This window comes from Vulpes lagopus, chromosome 12, assembly GCF_018345385.1.
Source record: "Vulpes lagopus strain Blue_001 chromosome 12, ASM1834538v1, whole genome shotgun sequence".
Lineage (NCBI taxonomy): Eukaryota > Metazoa > Chordata > Mammalia > Carnivora > Canidae > Vulpes > Vulpes lagopus.
This window is the reverse complement of record NC_054835.1, coordinates 11,737,799-11,754,847: the sequence shown is the minus strand read 5'-3', so window position 1 is coordinate 11,754,847 and position 17,049 is coordinate 11,737,799. Positions and strand designations below refer to the sequence as shown.

The 17,049-nt window shown below is 62.0% G+C and overlaps 2 protein-coding genes across 9 annotated transcripts in view; one reads left to right on the top strand and one right to left on the bottom strand.

Moving 5' to 3' along the window:
• The window catches only part of KCNT1 (potassium sodium-activated channel subfamily T member 1), a 60,462-nt gene extending 53,096 nt beyond the window's left edge, over nucleotides 1-7,366 (bottom strand). For 4 of the 5 annotated variants that reach the window (XM_041726366.1, XM_041726369.1, XM_041726372.1 and 1 more), the window contains exon 1: nucleotides 7,190-7,366. In XM_041726366.1, coding sequence (XP_041582300.1) covers nucleotides 7,190-7,311 — 122 coding nt within the window. In that variant the 5' untranslated portion in view covers nucleotides 7,312-7,366. Of the gene's footprint in view, nucleotides 1-5,316; nucleotides 5,440-7,189 lie in introns of those variants that run through there. The other variant, XM_041726374.1, reaches the window with a different exon arrangement.
• Nucleotides 7,367-8,439: 1,073 nt separating this feature from the next.
• On the top strand, nucleotides 8,440-13,060 carry SOHLH1 (spermatogenesis and oogenesis specific basic helix-loop-helix 1). 4 transcript variants are annotated; one of them, XM_041726379.1, is made up of 8 exons: nucleotides 8,440-8,516; nucleotides 8,800-8,928; nucleotides 9,412-9,559; nucleotides 9,972-10,093; nucleotides 10,177-10,268; nucleotides 11,402-11,588; nucleotides 12,041-12,111; nucleotides 12,582-13,058. In XM_041726379.1, exons 1-8 carry the CDS (start codon nucleotides 8,476-8,478, stop codon nucleotides 12,797-12,799), a joined length of 1,008 nt encoding a protein of 335 aa, XP_041582313.1. In that variant the 5' UTR covers nucleotides 8,440-8,475; the 3' UTR covers nucleotides 12,800-13,058. The 4 variants fall into 4 exon arrangements, with proteins under 4 accessions (XP_041582313.1, XP_041582314.1, XP_041582315.1 ...); XM_041726380.1 differs by having other exon boundaries at nucleotides 12,041-12,125; nucleotides 12,582-12,806; XM_041726381.1 differs by lacking the exon at nucleotides 8,800-8,928 and having other exon boundaries at nucleotides 12,582-13,053.
• Nucleotides 13,061-17,049: the final 3,989 nt, after the last annotated feature.

Here is a 17,049-nt window from a genome sequence, read left to right as displayed (position 1 = left end):
ATGGTCTGAGATGAGCCTAAGGAGCCTCATAGAGTGCCCGCAGTTAGGAAGTGGCCCACTGGGGTGGGGAGCTATCCTCTTTACCACCAGATGCGCTGGCTGCCTTTGAGAGGTGAGGGGAACCACCAAGAGCCAGGGATTTCTGCTTCTCTTCCTCTCACATCTGCCCACTTGGTGCTCGAGGAGTCAATCAGCAGGACTATGGGAAGGTAAATAGCCCAAGACCTGCTCCTCCCACCAAAGGCACCAGGACCTAGTGGTTTTATGCTCAAGCTCTACCCTCTCAGTCAAATCACTCCAGAGCCCATAAAGAGATGGAAGCTACTCCGTTGATTTGCCAAGGCTGGCCCAAGCCCATCACTGCGATCGCACATGCACAGAACCAGTGCTGATGCCGGGCAGTCTCCCCTGAGACTCTAAGTACAAGCAGCCAGAGCTGCTTGCACAAGTTTGCCAGAGCAAACTCTCAGCAAATGGGATCTATACTTGGCCAGAATTAAGTAGAATGTGTATCTTAAAAAAGCATGACATGCTTCACTACACTCAGAAATTCAAGGAGGATGTCCACGTGGATCATATTGGCAGATACAGAAAAAAACCTTCAAGATTCAAAACCCACTGATAAGTCAGATGTAGAAAGAAACATTCCCAAGTTAACTAATAGCAAAAAGAATCTTCCAGAAATCTAGGCCAACATCATGCTTGTGGTGAACAGGCTGAACTGTTCTGTCTCAACCTGAGACGCCAGTGCCTGCCCCGGTGGGAGTCCTGGCCAGCTTGCCAGACAAAGAAAACAGCAAGAGCAATGAACACCAAAGAGAAGAAACATGGCTCTAATGGTGTGTGGCCGGCACAGCTGCTTATCTAGAAAGCCCAAGAGAATCCACTGAAAAACTATTATAACAAATAAGAGCCTCTAATAACCGGGCCCCACCTGAGCACATCCCACAAGCCAGGGGGAAGTGCAACAAGGTGGCAAGTGTCTCGGGAAGACCTTGCTCTCAGCGGCCACGTAAACCCAAGGCTCCAGAGCCGACAGACCGTTGGGGACACCAGACAGGACGAAGGGGACACCCGAAGCTGGAAGCTGTCACTAGCAGGACGAGGTGCTCATTCTCCACAGGGTGATCAGCTCCCATTGATGCACAAGGTCAATTTCTCAAGATGTGACTCATTGTTTCTGAAATTCAGACCGAAAAATAAACGTGCAACAAGAGCCAAGATGGGCCTTGCAGCTGTCAGGACTAAGAGCCACAGCTGTGGGAGGCCTAGGGTCTGGTGTGAAAAAGGACACGTAGTGGGGAGCGGAGGTGGCCATGGCGATCCCCTACCACACTGATGGGACATGGAGACATGCACCTGGCCTGGGGGGCTGGTGCTGGAAACTGGGTACTCAGGCCATGCTGCAGCCAACGCAAGACCCCACCCCATGGCCCCATACAGAGGAGAGGACTGGAACAGGGTGCAGGGAGAGCTGTCTGGTGTTGAGAAAGCATCTAATACGTGAAGACCAGAGCACATCAAGGAACAGAACAGAGGACAGAACTATGATCCCCAGGGACAACTGCTGGCACAGCCATCACCACCAGGCCACCCGCGGGAACACCTGCAGGTCACGGGGGAAAGACACACAAGCACAGATCAACTCTGAGGAAGGGCAAGTGGCAGGTCAAAGAACACACAAAAATCGGCCAAGTATACGTGGGAAAGCTTTCCACCTCACTGGTTGCTGGGGAGACAGTTGGGTGCTGTCATGTGCTGGCAGCCACGTGCGGTCTGAGAATGCCCACAGCAGGGAGAGAGGGTGTGCACCCAGCTCTCTGGCCCATGTCTGCCGCGTGGATACGGGAAGTGCCACCGGATCTGCATGGGCTATGATGCAACAGTGGGGCTGCCCCGCCCCATATTTCCACCGCTGCCTCAGGACGTGGCTGTGAACAGTCTGAACGCACGCTAACTCAGGACACCACTGTGCTGAGAACACACACATCTGTGTGACGCACATGGACACAGATCTATCAACACAGAAGCGTCCCTTCAGGGGCCCCTATGTTAAAGGCAGCACTCACTCCTCTCCAAAAAGAACCTCCACAAGAGGAAGTTCTGTCTGGGCACCCTTGCCTGCCATGCATGGACTGTCCCCACTGCACGGCGACCTCGGGTTAGGAGTGGCAGCAGGGATGAGAGGCCATGCTTTGCCCACAGTGCCTCACAGGAGCCCAGGTCACGTGAGACCCATCACTGGAGGTCAGGACCACTCCTACCCCCAGCTTCCCCAGGCTGGAGCCCCAGTCTCCACCCCCAGTCCTGGGCTCACTTCCCAGCAGGCCTCTGGGGAGAAGCTGCTCCTCACGCCAGGCGTGTGGTGTCCTAGGAGAACATTCTTTCTTCCCCCAGGGCTCCTTGCAGGGGTCTGCACTGCTTACAGTGCTCAAACTGTCCCAGGGCCTGCAGGGATGGAGGGGCATCTCCTGTAAGGGAACTGGTCCCTCTCCTATGACATGCTCCTCTGTGGTTCACATGCAATTCAGAATTCCTAAGCAGCCTGCAGAGCCACATTTGTCAGAGGCACAGGGAATGGGGAATCTGTGCACCCGTGGATGCATATGCGTGCATGAGTATGCCTGTGAACATGGGTATGGGTGTGAGCACATCCTCAAGCAGCCCCACTCCACAGCCAGGAGAGTCGTGAAGACACAGCAGCATGGTCGGGGTGGGGGGCCATGGAGAGCTGGGCTTGGTGCCCGGGGAAGCGGAAAGCTGAATCGCACTGCTGACCACAACAGAAAAGCTAAGTGCTTCCTTTGCACAGTAATTAAAAAGCCTGAGCCATTCAAGCTACTCAGCAGCAGGCGGGCAGGCATCTCTGGGGAACGTCCACCCTCTTCTCAGGGCAAGGGGCTCTGACTCAATGCTATGGATGGCGGCTCCCCACCATCTCCCAGAAACGTCAAGCTCCAAAGTGAAAGCTCAGAAGGCAGCTGGGAACGGACACTTCATGGCAGCTTTCTCTGTGCACCAAGCAAACCCAGAGGGCGGGCAGGCAGGACCCGGGAGTGGTGTGGACACAGGGCCTCCGGCCCAGGGACCTATCCCCACCACTGGCCTTCCCTGAGCCCAGATCCACCTGTGAGGATGCAGAAACCACGGGGATTTGCAGTTCCTGCCTGCCTGCCCATCTGCACTTGGGCCTGCCTTTTAAGGAGACCCTCCCCATTGCACAACTCCCCCCACCCCCCACAAGAAGGACACAGCGTGTCTGGGGCACTCAGGGTCAGGCAATAGGTCCATGTCCAGATTACTAGGCCTACAACCCATAGCTGATCCTGCTCATGAGCTGCATTCCATTCTCTGGCCAAGATGCCCAAGCACCTGCCCCTCCAGCTGGATGCACGGTGGCTGCTTGGAGGTGCCCAGTGAGGGGCTCCACCTGGGGAAGGGCTGCCCATCTGTCCCTGCCTTGCCCCTGCCCAGCCCTCAGGACCACCACAGGTCCCCGTGCTGGCCACACTGAGTGCCTCTGAGAACTGGCATGGCCAGCAGGGGTACCCCGGGGCCCTATCTGGAACGGAAGCCCAGGTAGGGCTGTTACTCTGCCCACGCGTGACACCTTATTCCTGGCAGCGCCTTGGCTCTTAGAGCCACATGCTCTCAGCATCCAAGAGAGCCCAACTTTGTGGCCGGCCTCCCTGTCCTCTGACACTGGCCAATACCTCCAGGGTCATATCTCACCAACGCCCTGAGGGCACCCCCAAGGACTCCACGCTGGGCTGTCCACCTCTCCAGGGCCCTAGGCCACTGTGAGCCCACAGATGTCACTGTCAACACCAGCACAATGCCCCAGACCGCAGCCAGGGTCTCCAAAGGGGCAGTCACCTGGCTGGGTGGTGTTCAGCTTCCCTGAGCCTTGCTGTCCCCATGACCCACAGGGTAAAGGAGGACCTCTTCAGGCCACCAGGTCCTCTAGGTCCTCAGCCACTGGACCTGAAACCACAGTTGCCTGTGTTCTCCCCACTGTGGCCAGCCTCCTGGCACCACCCAGGGTGGTAATTACACACACTCCATGTGGATGCTGAACCTGATCTGCTCTCCTACCCCACCTCTTGTCCTGAGCCCTAGGGAGAAACAGGAGATCGTGCTCTGTCCTGATGTGACAGCTCCAGCAGCTCGGCTACTTGGCAGGGACAAAGTGGACAAAAGTGACATGCTAGGATGCTAGCGCTGTGTCTCAGCCACCTCACACATTGGTAGGGTCCTGGCCATGGCACATGCGGCTGCCCAGCAGCCTGGAACTGGGTCCCTTGGGGCTTCTGGATCTCTCTCTCTCCTCCGCCCTCCATCAGCGAAGACACAGTGGCTGCCCTTCCCCTCAGGGAACCAGCACCAGCTGAGGTCCTCAGCAAGGAGCCTCTGGCCCAGTCACTGTCAGCATGTTGGGCAATGCCACGGGCCAGTAAGAGCTGGCATCTAGGGTGGCTGTCATGTCCACAGGCCTCCAGACCCCACTGCCCCACGCAGAATGGGCCAGAGTGAGTACATGAAGGATTCTTGAACACGTACCCCTGTGGCAGCTCCAAATGACAGAGCCAACTTCTGCAGAAGGCCTCTCCAGGGACTCTAGTCTAGGGAGCCAGCCCGGCCCTGCCTCCACCCCCCGGAAACATTCTAAACCCACCAGCACCTAGTATGAGCCTCATGTTGTGTCCACAGCGGAACAAGATTTTAGGTGAGCATGTGGGTGGCCTCATCCACACACAGCCCCCCCGCCCCCCCCACACACATCAGGAGCCCTGACCCTGTCCCGTCCAGCTCTCCTCCTGGGACATGTGAGCACAGAGCCACATACACACTCAGGTCTGGCCACTACCCGCCCAGCAGCCCCCTGCGTCCACAGGGCTCCGGACACTCTCAGGCAGACTGTCCCAGGGCTCAAAACCTGGGGCTCATCAGAGAGAACAGAAGCACTGGCACTCTGAAGGCAGGCAGCCCTCAGGGAGCGGCCTGCAAAACCCTGCCTTCCCTGGAAGCCTAGCGAGAAAGCTCGGGGAAAGAACTCATGCCCAGTCACTAGCCTTTCATGGGAAAAGGAAGTCACAATGACAAAGCCCAACCTCATCCACCCCACGACCTTCCTGGGTGACTCCACGTGTTACTCAGATGTAGATGTGTGGACAAGCTAGCTGGTGGACAGAACTGCATGCCCGGAAACCGTGGCGTAGCTGGACGGGCAGACACAGGTCACACCCACAGACCAGCCCCCAGACAGAAACACAGCTCCAAGGGGGTACTCCCCGCCTCTGTCCCCCTCTCACTCACCTCTGTCTTCCTGAGCTGCTGCAAACTCTCCCGGCCAAAGGCAGACCCTGGAGCTCCCCCCAGTTCCCCAGGACAGGAAACTGCCCTCTTGCTGGCCAGAGCTATGCTGTACCTCAAGCCCTGAGAACCTTTCCCACAGGGCCTGGGCCACTTCCTGCTGCCTTGCAGGCACTGCTCCCTAATATGGGCCTTGGAGGGCTGGCCAAGACCTCCGGCCAGGCACATACCCTGGCAGGATGCCAGCCCCGGATCTTTGCACCCTCTGCCATCAGGGTGCATAGGGTGCCACACCAGCCCTCTGTGGGGAGGGGCAGGGCTGTGGGGAATGGGCAGTTTTGGGAAAGGCCAGAGGGCTTGGACCAGAAGGCTAGCACTGGTTAGCTCTGGGGCAGGACAGGGCCTTCCCAGGCCCCTGCACCTTCCATAACAGCTGTCACTTGCTGGGGAAAGAAGAAAATAAGGATTATATCCAGTGATCTTACAGGGTGGCTGGGGCCTGGGATCCCACATCCCAGGGATAGACCTAGGGTCCAGACACCAAGATAGAGATTCCTGTAGCCTAGAGAGCCAGAAGCCCTCCCCAGGACCCTCTGTGCTTAATCTTACAGCCTGGGGGCTGGCCGCCAGCAGCAGGCAGGGCTATCCCACCACCCCCACCTCTGCCTAGAACCACAGCACTGTTACTGATACCATGCAGCACCTTTCAAAACAGAATCCCACCCAAGGTCCAGAGATGGAGCAAAGCCAGGCCCCTGGACTCCAGAGCTGCCCCTGCTGTGAAGCCTGGTACAGGAAGCTGCCCCACAGAAGCTCCCCAACCCAGGCCCTCATTCCCCCCAGAAAGCTCTTCCTTCTCCCAGCTGCAGCCTATCTCCCTAACCCAGCAGCCTTGTCGCAGCAGCTCCCACTCCAGCCCAGCCCCACCTTCCTTGGGCGGTGCAGGGATGGCCCTTACCCAGCCTGACCTTCCCTAGGGGGGCCCTCACCCAGCCTCCCTTTTCCCAGAGGTGGATCTTCACCCAGCCTCACCTTCTCTGGGCCCTCCCCATCCAGCCCAACCTACCATCCAGCATGACCTTCCCCCAGGGGCTTCCCATCCAACCTAGCCTGCCACCCAGCATGACCTTTTCCGGAACCTCCCCATTCAGCCTGACCTACCACCCAGCATAACCTTCCTTTGGTTGGGACAGCAACCCATCAAGTCAGCTAGGACTCTGCCTTCCCCAGGCCTTGCCAAAGCGATGTGCCCTCTGGGCCAGTCACCTGGCTGGACAGGAAAACGGCATCCTGGGACAGGTAGCCTGGGTGAAAAGTGGCCAACCGTGGCTGGCTCCCAAGCCACCTAGAAGCCATATCAGCTGGTCCTCTTCTCACCCTCTTGGGCAAACGGGGACCACCCCTCCCCCTCCCAGAAAAAGGATAAGACAATACTCCCGATTAAAAAGCCAGGACTCCTGCCCTTTGCGTAATTGCACACCTGCATCCCACAGCCCATCTGGGTCAGTCCTGGGAAGTGCGGCCCTTGAACACCTGCTTCCGTGTGGAGTATCGTGCCACTCCCCCACCCCCGGTTTGGTTCGGTGGAGGCCCGCGCAGCCCCAGCCCCCCAGGGCAGCACCTCCTGGCGCCTGGGAGATGCTGAGGCACCTGTGAGCGCCCGCGTGGTACAGACGCCAGCCCCGCCCTCCCTACCCCCTCCCCTCACCTCCCCACTCCCCGCCTCTCCCTCCTGGCGCCGGGTCCTATGTCCCCGCGGTAGGTGGCGGCGGGCGTGGAGGTGGACCTGGGTTGCGGGGACCCCCAGGGTGAAGGGGGTTCTGGGGTGCGAGGGTCCTGGGGTCCCTCCGCCTGGGGAGGGGCGCACCGGCTGTACCTGGGGCCGCATCGGCCGTCGTCGAACTCGAAGGTCCGGTTGGTGTGGCCCCTGCCGCGCGCCCCAGGCCGCGACCCCCTGGATGAGTCTCCCGGGCTGCGCGCCCCGTCGGGGAGCGGCATGCGCGGCGGGGGCGGCTCGAATCTGGAACCGAGGGAGAAGCTTCTGCGCTTTGCTGCTTTCCCCCGAAACACTGCACTTTTCTCTCCCCAAACAGGAAAAAAACGGCTGTTCCAGGGTCGGGGCTCGGGCGCCGGGCAGGGCGCGCCCCCTGCCTGCCGCGCGGCGAACGGCGGCGGCGGCGTAGGGCCGGGCGGAGGACGGGGCGGGTCCCCGGTGGCGCTCGCGCAGGGCCCCTCGCCCCTGCTGGGGGGCCTCAGTCCTCGGAGCAGACGCCGCCCGCCCGTCCCTGGAGGTCAGCCCCAGGAGGGCACCGGCACCTATAACGGCCCGAGACCCGCGCGGCCCTGGGGAGCGAGCTGAGAGGGTGGCGAGGATGGGGGGCCCAGGGCAGGCGGCGGGCACGGCGGGCAGGGAAGCCGGTGTGCAGAGGCGCAGGGGGAGCTGTGGGCATGCCCCTGGCTCCTGGGTGGAGCGCGGGGGAGAGGACATGCTTCCGGGGCCAGGTACAGGTGCGCTGCAGATGCTGGCCCCAGGGGCAGGTGGGCGTCCTCCGCAGACCTGGGTCAGGAAGGTCTCGGCCCGCCTTCCCGCTCTCCTCTGGGACCCCCGCGCTGGGTTCCTGGCCAAACAATGTTCCAGAAACTCCCATCTAATCCTTTCCCACAGCTCAGGGAACACCTAACTGCTCTGCCAAGGGAGTCCTACCTGTGGCCTGACACCTGGCCCGCGTGCCCGCGCAGGGAGGAGCCTGGGCTCCTATGTGTGCTGCTTGTGGGTTCCAGAAAACCGCCACTCTCCTCTCCCGCTCGTTCCCTTCCCAAAGTTAACCTTTAGGACCTTTAATTTCGTTCCTCCTCCCTAGGGGGCGGCGCCTAGGGAGGCCACACCTAGGGGAGCGGCGACCCCCAAGAAGGGGACCCCTGGAAAGAGGAGGGAGGAGCACCCAGGCGGGGCCTGAGGTCGTGGCTGCTTCATAGCAACTTATCCAGGGAGACACCTGGGGCCCCGGCCGGTGGGGGCGGGGCGGAGCACGTGCTGGGCGGGGCGGGGCACATGTGCGGGGCGGAGCCAGCGGCAGAGATGCGAGCGCAGGCGCATGGGGCGGCACGTGGGGCGGCACGTGGAGGTCCTGGGTGTGTGCTTGCGTTTCTGCAGCTGCGCTCATGGCGTGCGGGAGCTCTGAGGCTGGCGTTGTGGGGTGCAGGTGAGGGCCTGGGGTGTCGGGTCAGGTGGAAGGCCTCTGCCTGGGGTGTGTGTGTGGGTCCCCAGTCCTAACAGAGCGAGCTGCAGGTCCTCAGCCGGCATTTCCCTATGGGGTAGGGCGCCTGCAGCAGGGCCTTTGGGGGAGGTCGGGCCCAGCAGGACCAGGTCCAGCACCCCGCCCCGGGGCCCCTCGCCCTGGGGCCCCACAGGACGTCCATGGGGACCCCGGGGGCCCAGCTTGTTTCCCGAGTTGACAGAGCGTGTTGCTCTGTCTCTGCTGGCAGCGGGCCTTCCCCGCCCAGCGCCCGGGGCTGCAGCGAGGAGCGAGGCCAGGGCTCCGGCCGGGTCAAGGCGGCCCCCCAGCGGCCAGGCCCTGGCCTCCCGCGGAATGTGCTCAGCGAGAGGGAGCGCAGGTGGGTGGCCCTGGAGGCCCGAGGGCATCTCTGGCTTGCAGGGGAGCTGCTGGGAGGCGGGGGGGGGGGGGGGGGGGTGGCGGGGGGGGGGGCAAGGCTATCAGATGGAGGCTGGGACCGGGGGCTGTAGGCAGCTGGGGCAGGGGGCGAGGTTGCCCTGTGGCCAGGGGACAATTAGTTCCTCCTGGGCTGAGCCAGAACGCCCACCTCTGTAGCCCTCCTGACCAGCTGAAGGTTGTGCCTTTGGGGTCTCTAGTGGGGTGGGGTGGGGGCATCCAGGGCAGGGCTGGCCACTGCTGCACAAACGTAAGGGTAACCTGTGGCGGGTGACCCTGAAGGGCTCATATTTTTTGGAGAGCTAACTAGCAGGTTTGTTCTACTTGAGGAGGCCCTGGGGGCGGCTCTGAGGGGTGTTCTGGCGGCTGCGGTCCTCCCCCCTGGCCCAGGCCATGTGGACTGACAGACACGGCTGTTTGCAAGCAGGAAGCGCATCTCCGTGAGCTGTGAGCGCCTGCGGGCTCTGCTGCCCCGGTTTGATGGCCGGCGGGAGGACATGGCCTCGGTCCTGGAGATGTCCGTGCAGTTCCTGAGGCTCGTGGGCACCCTGCTGCCGGGCCAGGAGCAGCACACCGTGAGTGGTGTTTGGGCTGCCGGTCCCTGCTCTGCTGGGGGGCAGCTCACCCCCTGAGGGGCAGCCCTGACTTCCCTGCAGTCCTGAGGTCCTGGTCTCCCCTCTGCCTGCGGTGCTGTCAGGGGAACTGTGATCTTGGCTGGCAATCCTCCATTTGTGGTTGTCCCCCTGTCAGCAGGTGGCCTCCCCAAGTGAGGCAGGAGCCCCGGGAAACAAGTCTGGTCTCCATGTCAGTCCCTTACAGCCCTGTTGTCCGTGCTCTGCTTTTCTAGCCCAGGATCTGCACTTGAGCTGAGCCCCTGCCACCCCAGTAGGGCAGCGGGTGACAGACCACAGCCCACCCTACTCTTCTCAGGTGTCAGATGATTAAGCATCATGACCCGTTACCCATTATGCTTGTTTTCGGTTTTAGGTTTTTGCTTCTTCCAAGGAGCCGTGGCACAAGTGGCAGAAGGACGTCACACAACTGGCTATGTTGGGTCCGGCTGCAGCAGTGGCACCAGACTGTGGCTTGGGAGCGTGTGGCCTGACCATGTTAGTGTTCCTTGTGTGGCTGGGCACCCTTGACTGCAGACACAGACCCTTCAGGGCTTCCCATCTGTCTTTGTGTCACCTAGGCCACAGGCTTCTCCAAACTGTGCCACTGCAGGAGTGGGTGAAGCCCCATTGGGGGTGGCCGAGGTGCTGGATGGGCCACCAGCCCTCCCTGGTAAGCAAGAGTGGGTACCAGTGCCTGTGAGGTTAGTGTTCTTGCCAGAGGGGAGACAGACAGGCGCTGCAGGACGGCCCTGGGTCTGACCCTGGGAGTGGCGGAGTGTGCTCCCGAATGGGGGTGGAACCCGTACTGTTGGTGTTCTCATCGTGACAAACCTGTGTGTTGGGGTGTAGCTCAGGGACCCTGCGCTGCCCTCAGCTGTGGTGAAAACAGGTTAATGGGAGCTACGGGGGGCAGGGGTGAAGGCTGAGCTGCCCTGGCTTCTCTGCTGCAGGTGGTGGGTTGTTCTTGGGGCATCCTTGTCCCATTCTCTGCTGGGGAGCAGGGTCCAAGCTGCTGCTCCCCCAGGACAACTCTTCGGCTCTCCTTCACCTTGGACCTCTAGGGGTCCCTGGGTCCTGCAGGAAGCACGTCCCATCCTCCTCGTCCCTGTTGTGCTCACTGTCCTGAGCAGCCCCCGCCTGGCCTGCCCTTCTCAGGCGTCCTCCTGCTCTTTTGTCCTGTAATTGAGTGAGTCACAGACTCTGCACAGGGAGGGCTTTTGTTCTCTGGTACTGTGCCAGCCAGGTCCGCGGGGCACCTCTGATGGTTGTGCCTCCCTTGTGCTGGACCCCAGATCCTAGCTATTTGTCACTCCGTGGGCACGACTGGCAGTGCTGGCATTCGGGCCTCATGCATGTGACTGCCTCTGCCGCAGTGTCTGAGCACCACAGGAACCAAGGATGTGCCTGCTGATTGCCTGAATGTGCCCATGGAGGAGCAGCGGGGGCTTGCTGTCCCCAGGGCTGGCGGCGGAGCTGGGGCCTCCAGGGACCTTTGGCAGCCACGGGCAGGGCAGGAGAGTGCAGAGGTCATGTGGCAGGGAGTTAGGTCTGAGGGCGGAGGCTGGGGTAGGGACGAGGGCAGATGGGTAGAGTCCCGGATCAGAGCTCCAGGGGCTGACTGAGGCCAGGTGGGTATCTGCTTCAAGAAGCCTGACTGGCCCTGGGCGTTCGTGTCCGGGTCACCTGTGTGCTGCCCGTGAGCTCTCTCATCCCTGCTCCGGGCACCACATGGGTGTGGGGGTCTCCAGAGGAGGGCTGCTCCCCACGTGGGGAAGGCTCCCCTGCATCTCACTTCTGTCGTAGAGCCCTGCAGCCTGCTTTCCCAGCCCCCAGGCCCAAGTCCCTCCAAGGTCCTGAGGCCGCCCCCACCCTGGCCTGCCCACTCCTGGCAGCCATCCTCCCTCCTGGTGAGCGAAGAGGCTCAGAGCTGCCTGTGCCAGGCTGGGGGGCCCTCGGCAGAGGGGGCCAATTCCATGACGCTGGACCCCAGGTGGGTGCCCTGGTGGGCGTGTGCAGCAGCCCCGCACCCCCACCCCCCGGGAAGTCTGCACCCCTCCCTCACCATCTGTGCCTGGGCCGCAGCTGCCAGCCCAGGCCGGTTCGAGCCAGACGCTGCCGTGTGGTTTTCTGACGCGTTTCTGAAAACGTTGTCGTGTTCTAGGCGGTCTGTGTTTCGGCTGGTAGTAAACGAGTTTGTGTTTTGTGAGCACGCACCAGCTGGGCCGTGGGAAGGGAGCGTGGCAGAGGTTGGAGGGAAACCAACAGAGGCAGCGTGGTGGGCCAGTCTGTCCTTGACGGGAGGGCTCAGGGTCTTGGGGGGGGGCACCCTGTTTGTTCATCCTGCACCTGAAGCCACCCTTGAGGGTCCGTACCTTCCTCCTGTGGTTTGAGGAGTGGGGTTGCCTGGGATCACCAAGGGTGAGGTTCTCTGCTCCCATCCAGGCCTGCAGCGGGATGTGATGTGGAAGACGGAATGTCCTTCTTGCTGAACGCCAGTCCTGACTGGTGGCTGGGTGAGCGGGGAGACGTGAGCATTTTTCTTTGCTGTGGGACACTGAGATCTGGTGTCTGTGTCTGAGCTGATTTCTTCTGCTGGTGGTTGTCATTGGGGTGGGGGTGCAAGGTGACCTGTGTGCACGAGGAGCCACGTGTGAGCCTAGTGCGTGGAGCTGCTTATGTGTCTCCTGCTGTTCCAGGGCAGTGGGGAGTGGTGGGGGGGTCTGTGTTGTTTTCTTTAAACATCCCCTTGAGGACACCAGATCCGTGATGAGTGGAATGAGATTTAAAATTGTGGGCAGTGGTTTTCTGTTGTGGCCGGTTGGGCCCTCCTGGGTCTCCAGCAGGGCCACAGGTGTGGGCTCGCCTGCCTGTCCCGGCCCTCAGGAGCCGAGTCGGACAGGACAGACAGAGGTGGGCCTCCTGTACCTTGACCCTGCCGTGCCCGGCCCAGGTACCCAGGCTGACATGTTGCATCTGCTTCCAGGGTCTCTGGAGGGCAGAGGCGCCGGTGTCCCTTCTCGGAACACAGCCAGGAGCAGTCTGCTGGACAGGGCAGAGCCCAGCTTCCTGACAGACCCCGAGCCCGGCTCCCAGGAGCTCCTGGGCAGCCCCCTGGAGCCGTGGGGCTCAGACGTGGGCTGCCCCAGCCTGGCCCTGCGGGAGGAGGTGGACAGCATCTTCCCTGACTTCTTTCCCTGCTAGGCCGGGGGGGCGGGGGACTGGGCCTGTGTTGCACATGTGTGTCACATACCCTGGTGGCTTATTTTGGGTTCGGGTGGCAGCTGTGCCCTGCTTCCGCGTGGCTGGCGGGGCAACGGTGGTGGAGACTGAGATTAAAGGCAGGCCGGTGCTCCTGCAGAAAGCAGAACTTCCGGAGCTTCTGTGTAATCAGTGCAATTCACTGGGCAGATGGCGCAGCTTCCGCTCAGAGTGCAGGCACTTGCCTGGGGCTTTGTCTCTGTGATGTTTTTGGCCTTGGGTGTCCCTAAATAGCTCCTCAATCTGGGGAGGGCTCTGGGGCCGAGAGTTTTGGGTTCCTGGCCTGCTCCTCAGAGAGGCCGGCTGGGGACCCCACCTCTCCCGTGCCTGAGGCTGGTCTGAGCTGTGTAGCCCGCGAGGCCCAGGAGTCTGCCCCGATGGCCCTGGTGTCCTGCTGCAGCCGGGGAAGGGCGGGCCTCTGCCTTTGAGATGGGGTCCTCTGCACTTGTCACTCGGGGCGAGGGGGGGGGGGCTGTGGCAGAGGTCACTTGGCATCCGCATCTGGAGTCTTCTCCTGGAGGGCACAGCCCAGTCCTAGCTGCTCCTGACTACTGGGATCTGGGGAAGGCCTGGGTTACTGGGAGGAGCATGCCAAGTCCCTGAGGTTGAACGGGGCTGACCCTGCCCTGCATCCTACCATCTCTCAGCTCAGCCCCAGGCTGGCCAGGGCCTCACTACTCTGCTCCTGCTCGTTCCCTCCCAGAGATGCTGGGCTCCAGGCCTCTAGCGACCCTCCAGGCCAGCGAGTGCCTCAGGGTCCAGAGGGCTCTCTGCCCTCCAGGAGAGTAGGTTCTCCTGACTGTGAGTCCTGAGTCTCCTGCCCAGGCCGCCTGTCCCACACCTGAATGCATTTACATTCCTGCAGCCGGAAAGTTCCATTCATTCTATGAGTCATTGCAAACAAAGGTGAGGAGCAGCTGGCGTGGGCTGGAAGCACTGGCACAGTGAGCCCTTCATGGAGCCTGGCAGGGGCTAGGGGGAGGGAGCCTGGGGGTGGCCAGGTGCCCGTGGGGGCAGCGATCACCCCCGGACCATAGTCCTCAGGACCCTTGTGGTTCTCTTGTGCATGCATTGCGGGCATCAGCACTGGCGTGTGCACATGTGTGTCTGTGTGTGCTTCTCAAGCGTAGGCCGTGCCTCCTTTTGGTGGGGTGAGATGCTCGGGCGCCCTACTGTCAGCCCAGCACCCTGGGTACAGCTGTGTCAGGGCTGAAGCAAACGCCTGGGTACTGCCGCTGTGAGGTTCAGGCTCACTGAGCCAGGAGGGAGACCCGCGGTGGGACTGTGAGCCCCACCCGGGAGCAGGTGCATGGCTCTGTGGAAACGGCAGCTGATTTTGGCTAGGCTGACCTAGAACAGTCTTGCCTTTGGCCCCCAACGCCCACGCTGACCTCAGGTCAGCACCCAGGGAGGGGAGATCAGGAGTCCCAGCTGAAGCCCCAGGCCCTGCCTTGGGAAGGGAGGGATGAGGCCCTGTCTCAGGCAACTGGCCTGCCTCACCTTGAGCCGGCGGAGGCAGGGGATGGGGGGCACCTGTAGGCAGTGTCAAGGGTGATCCCAGCCCGGTGGGAGGGGCGATGTCTGGAGCCAGCATTCACCCCCACCCTGCAGGCCGTGGGAGGGTGGGTGCAGTGACTCACAGGATGGGTGGCTGTAGGAGAGGGGCTGCTGCAGGTCCTGCTGGGGGCTTGGCTCATGCTGGAAGGAGCCGCGGAGTCAGGGAACAGCCGGCTCCCCCTTGTCCTCAGCAGCTCCTGTGAACCCAAATTCAGCTCTTGGTGGTGGTGATTGTGACCCCACATGCTCCAGGTTGGGTTTAGAAAGCCATGATGACTTCCGGCTTGTTCTGGGGGTTTGGCGGTGGATGGGGTCTATAGCACAACCCTCTCCAGCTCTAGAGGTGACCCACGTCTGTCCCCACAGCCCCCACCAAGAGGGCCTATTTGCCTGGAAACAGGACACAGAAGGGACGTGGACGTGGCCTGCAGGACCCGACACCCTCAGGCCATACTGTCTATCAGGCCCATGTGCCCCTCAGCCTGGGACATCTTGGAGGGACTGTGCCCCTGGCTGGGCCTTGCTGACAGCTGGTTGTTGGGCTGGGAGCTGGCTGTTCGTTGCTCTCCTGGTGCCCTGCACCCCCACCTGCTGGCTTCCTCTCCGCTCCTGCCTCCCCACTGCTCCTTGGATCTCATGGCCACCGTGGGTCACCGGGAGTTGACGTCTGGGTTGAGGTGTTCAGTGCTGCTCAGTGACTTCATTAGTCCTCTGACCATGTGATCCCTGTCCTGGGACACAGGGTATCCAGGCTGGGCACTCTGCTGCTGGGGAGGAGGCGTTGTCCCAAGGCCCTTCCTCTGTCTCTAGGTCTGACCTCTTGGTGGAACAGCTGTGTCCTCCAGCTCCGTCCCAGGTGGCTGGCAAGTGAGAGGAAGTCCTGTGACCCTCGCTGGACTGACCAGGCCTCGGTGTGCCCCCGCAGTACAGACCTGAGGGAGCCAGAAACCTTAGTGTGGCTCCAACACCAGTCTCAGTGACTGACAGCAAGGACACAAAGCAGACCCAGCTGCCCCCAGCCCATCACCTGGCACAGTGGGGTGCTCATGGCAGAAGGGGGCCCCCGGCCTGCTCATGGCCAGGGCAGCGGTTTTGAGGTCCCACGCTCCCTTGCTGAGAGGATAGTAGGACAGGTTCCTTCACTTTCCCTGCCCCTACTTCCCCTGGCGCCTGTGAGGCATTTGAGTTGTGGGGGCAGGATGCCCTCTGGAGGGTAGCAGGTGGCAGGGCTGAGGGCTCCCGGGTGAAAGCAGCTTGGTTGGCACGAGGAGGAGCGAGGAGACTGGGCACCTCAGACTGTGACCCAGTGTCATAGGGTGGGCCAGGGGTTGGCACTGCCCCAGGATGAGGGCTGGTGGGACAGAGGTGGGATGTGGGAGTGCTGGGGGGTCTGGGGAGCCAGGAGAGGGAACTCATGTTGCCCCTGGAGAGGAGGAAGCCAGAGAGGGGCTGCTGAACTGCAGGTGACCTGAGACCCTGGGGCCACTGAGACCAACAGCCGCCCTGAGTGGGGGGGGTGGGGGGGTGGTGGTGGTGGGGAGTGGGGGTGGGGGTGGAGGGACAGCTCCACTGTTGGGTGTTGCTTGAAGAAATGAGCTGGGAGGGCTCTTGGGAGGTACAGGTGGGGAGGGGGGCATCTGCCAGAGGAGCTGGGGTGAGCACCTGAGGGGTAGGAGCAAGCCCCTGGGTGCTGGGGGTGGCCTGGGGGGTGGGTCCTAGGGCCTGGGTCCTAGGATCCTGACTGCCGGGGTGGGAGGCCCCCCCTTCTGACGGGGACAGCGCAGCCACCTTCCCTGCATTCATGGCTGATGCCTGCTACACGGTATGGCTGATGCCTGAGAGGTGCCCTTGAGGGACCTTTGGCTGCTGTTGGGAGCCCCCTGGTCTGGGACAGGGGTGGGCTTGGTGGGTCGCTCAGTCGTGGTCCTGAGGGATGACAGTCTTGTGCACTGGGATGGGGAGCCTCCATGCAGCTGGGCACCGGTGGAGGGGAGCCTGGGGGCTTAGGTGTGCCTCAGAGGGGGCCACAGACAGGCATCTGCTGGGCCTGCCAGCCCCATGACTGTCCCTGCCCCCATGGCCTCAGCCACCACCACTCAGCAGGGATGCAAGTGTGTGTGGCCAGAAGGGGCTCCTAGGCCAGGTCCAGCTCAGAAGCAAAGGACCAGCCTAGACTGGCTCTGATGCTGCCTCTGCACCTGTGAGACCTGCTTCTGGACCCACTGGCTTGCGAGCCCTGGACTGTGGGGACTCTGGGGCCTGGCCTCGCTGCCTGCCTGTGTGGTGTGTGGTCATCACTTGGGACAGCACCCTGGGGAATACCTGGCAGCTCCCACCCCCCACAGTGTGGACCCATGTCCACAGTGGGCTGGCTCAGCCCCATCTCTCTGATGCCCTGGCCCCATGTGGTCAGCACCCAGAGCACCCCCACAGAGCACACTCAGTCTGGGGGGGCAATCACCAGGAGAGGCCTCCAGGGACGGGGGCTTCTGGGGGGATGGGAGCGGTTGAGCTGCCTCCTGGGTCCACTGAACTTTGGTCCATTGTCGGAGCAGAGTGTCCTGGGTGCTCCTGTGAGTGGAGAGGGGCAGGGGCTCAGGGGTGGGGACACATGGGATAGATCCTGCACTGCCCTG

Excerpts from the sequence above, each read along its gene's own strand:
- SOHLH1 (XM_041726379.1), top strand. The coding sequence starts at position 8,476 with ATGGCGTGCGGGAGCTCTGAGGCTGGCGTTGTGGGGTGCAG. Across the intron at positions 8,929-9,411 it reads CTCAGCGAGAGGGAGCGCAG|GAAGCGCATCTCCGTGAGCT; the intron begins GTGGGTGGCCCT and ends GTTTGCAAGCAG. Across the intron at positions 9,560-9,971 it reads CGGGCCAGGAGCAGCACACC|GTTTTTGCTTCTTCCAAGGA; the intron begins GTGAGTGGTGTT and ends TTTCGGTTTTAG.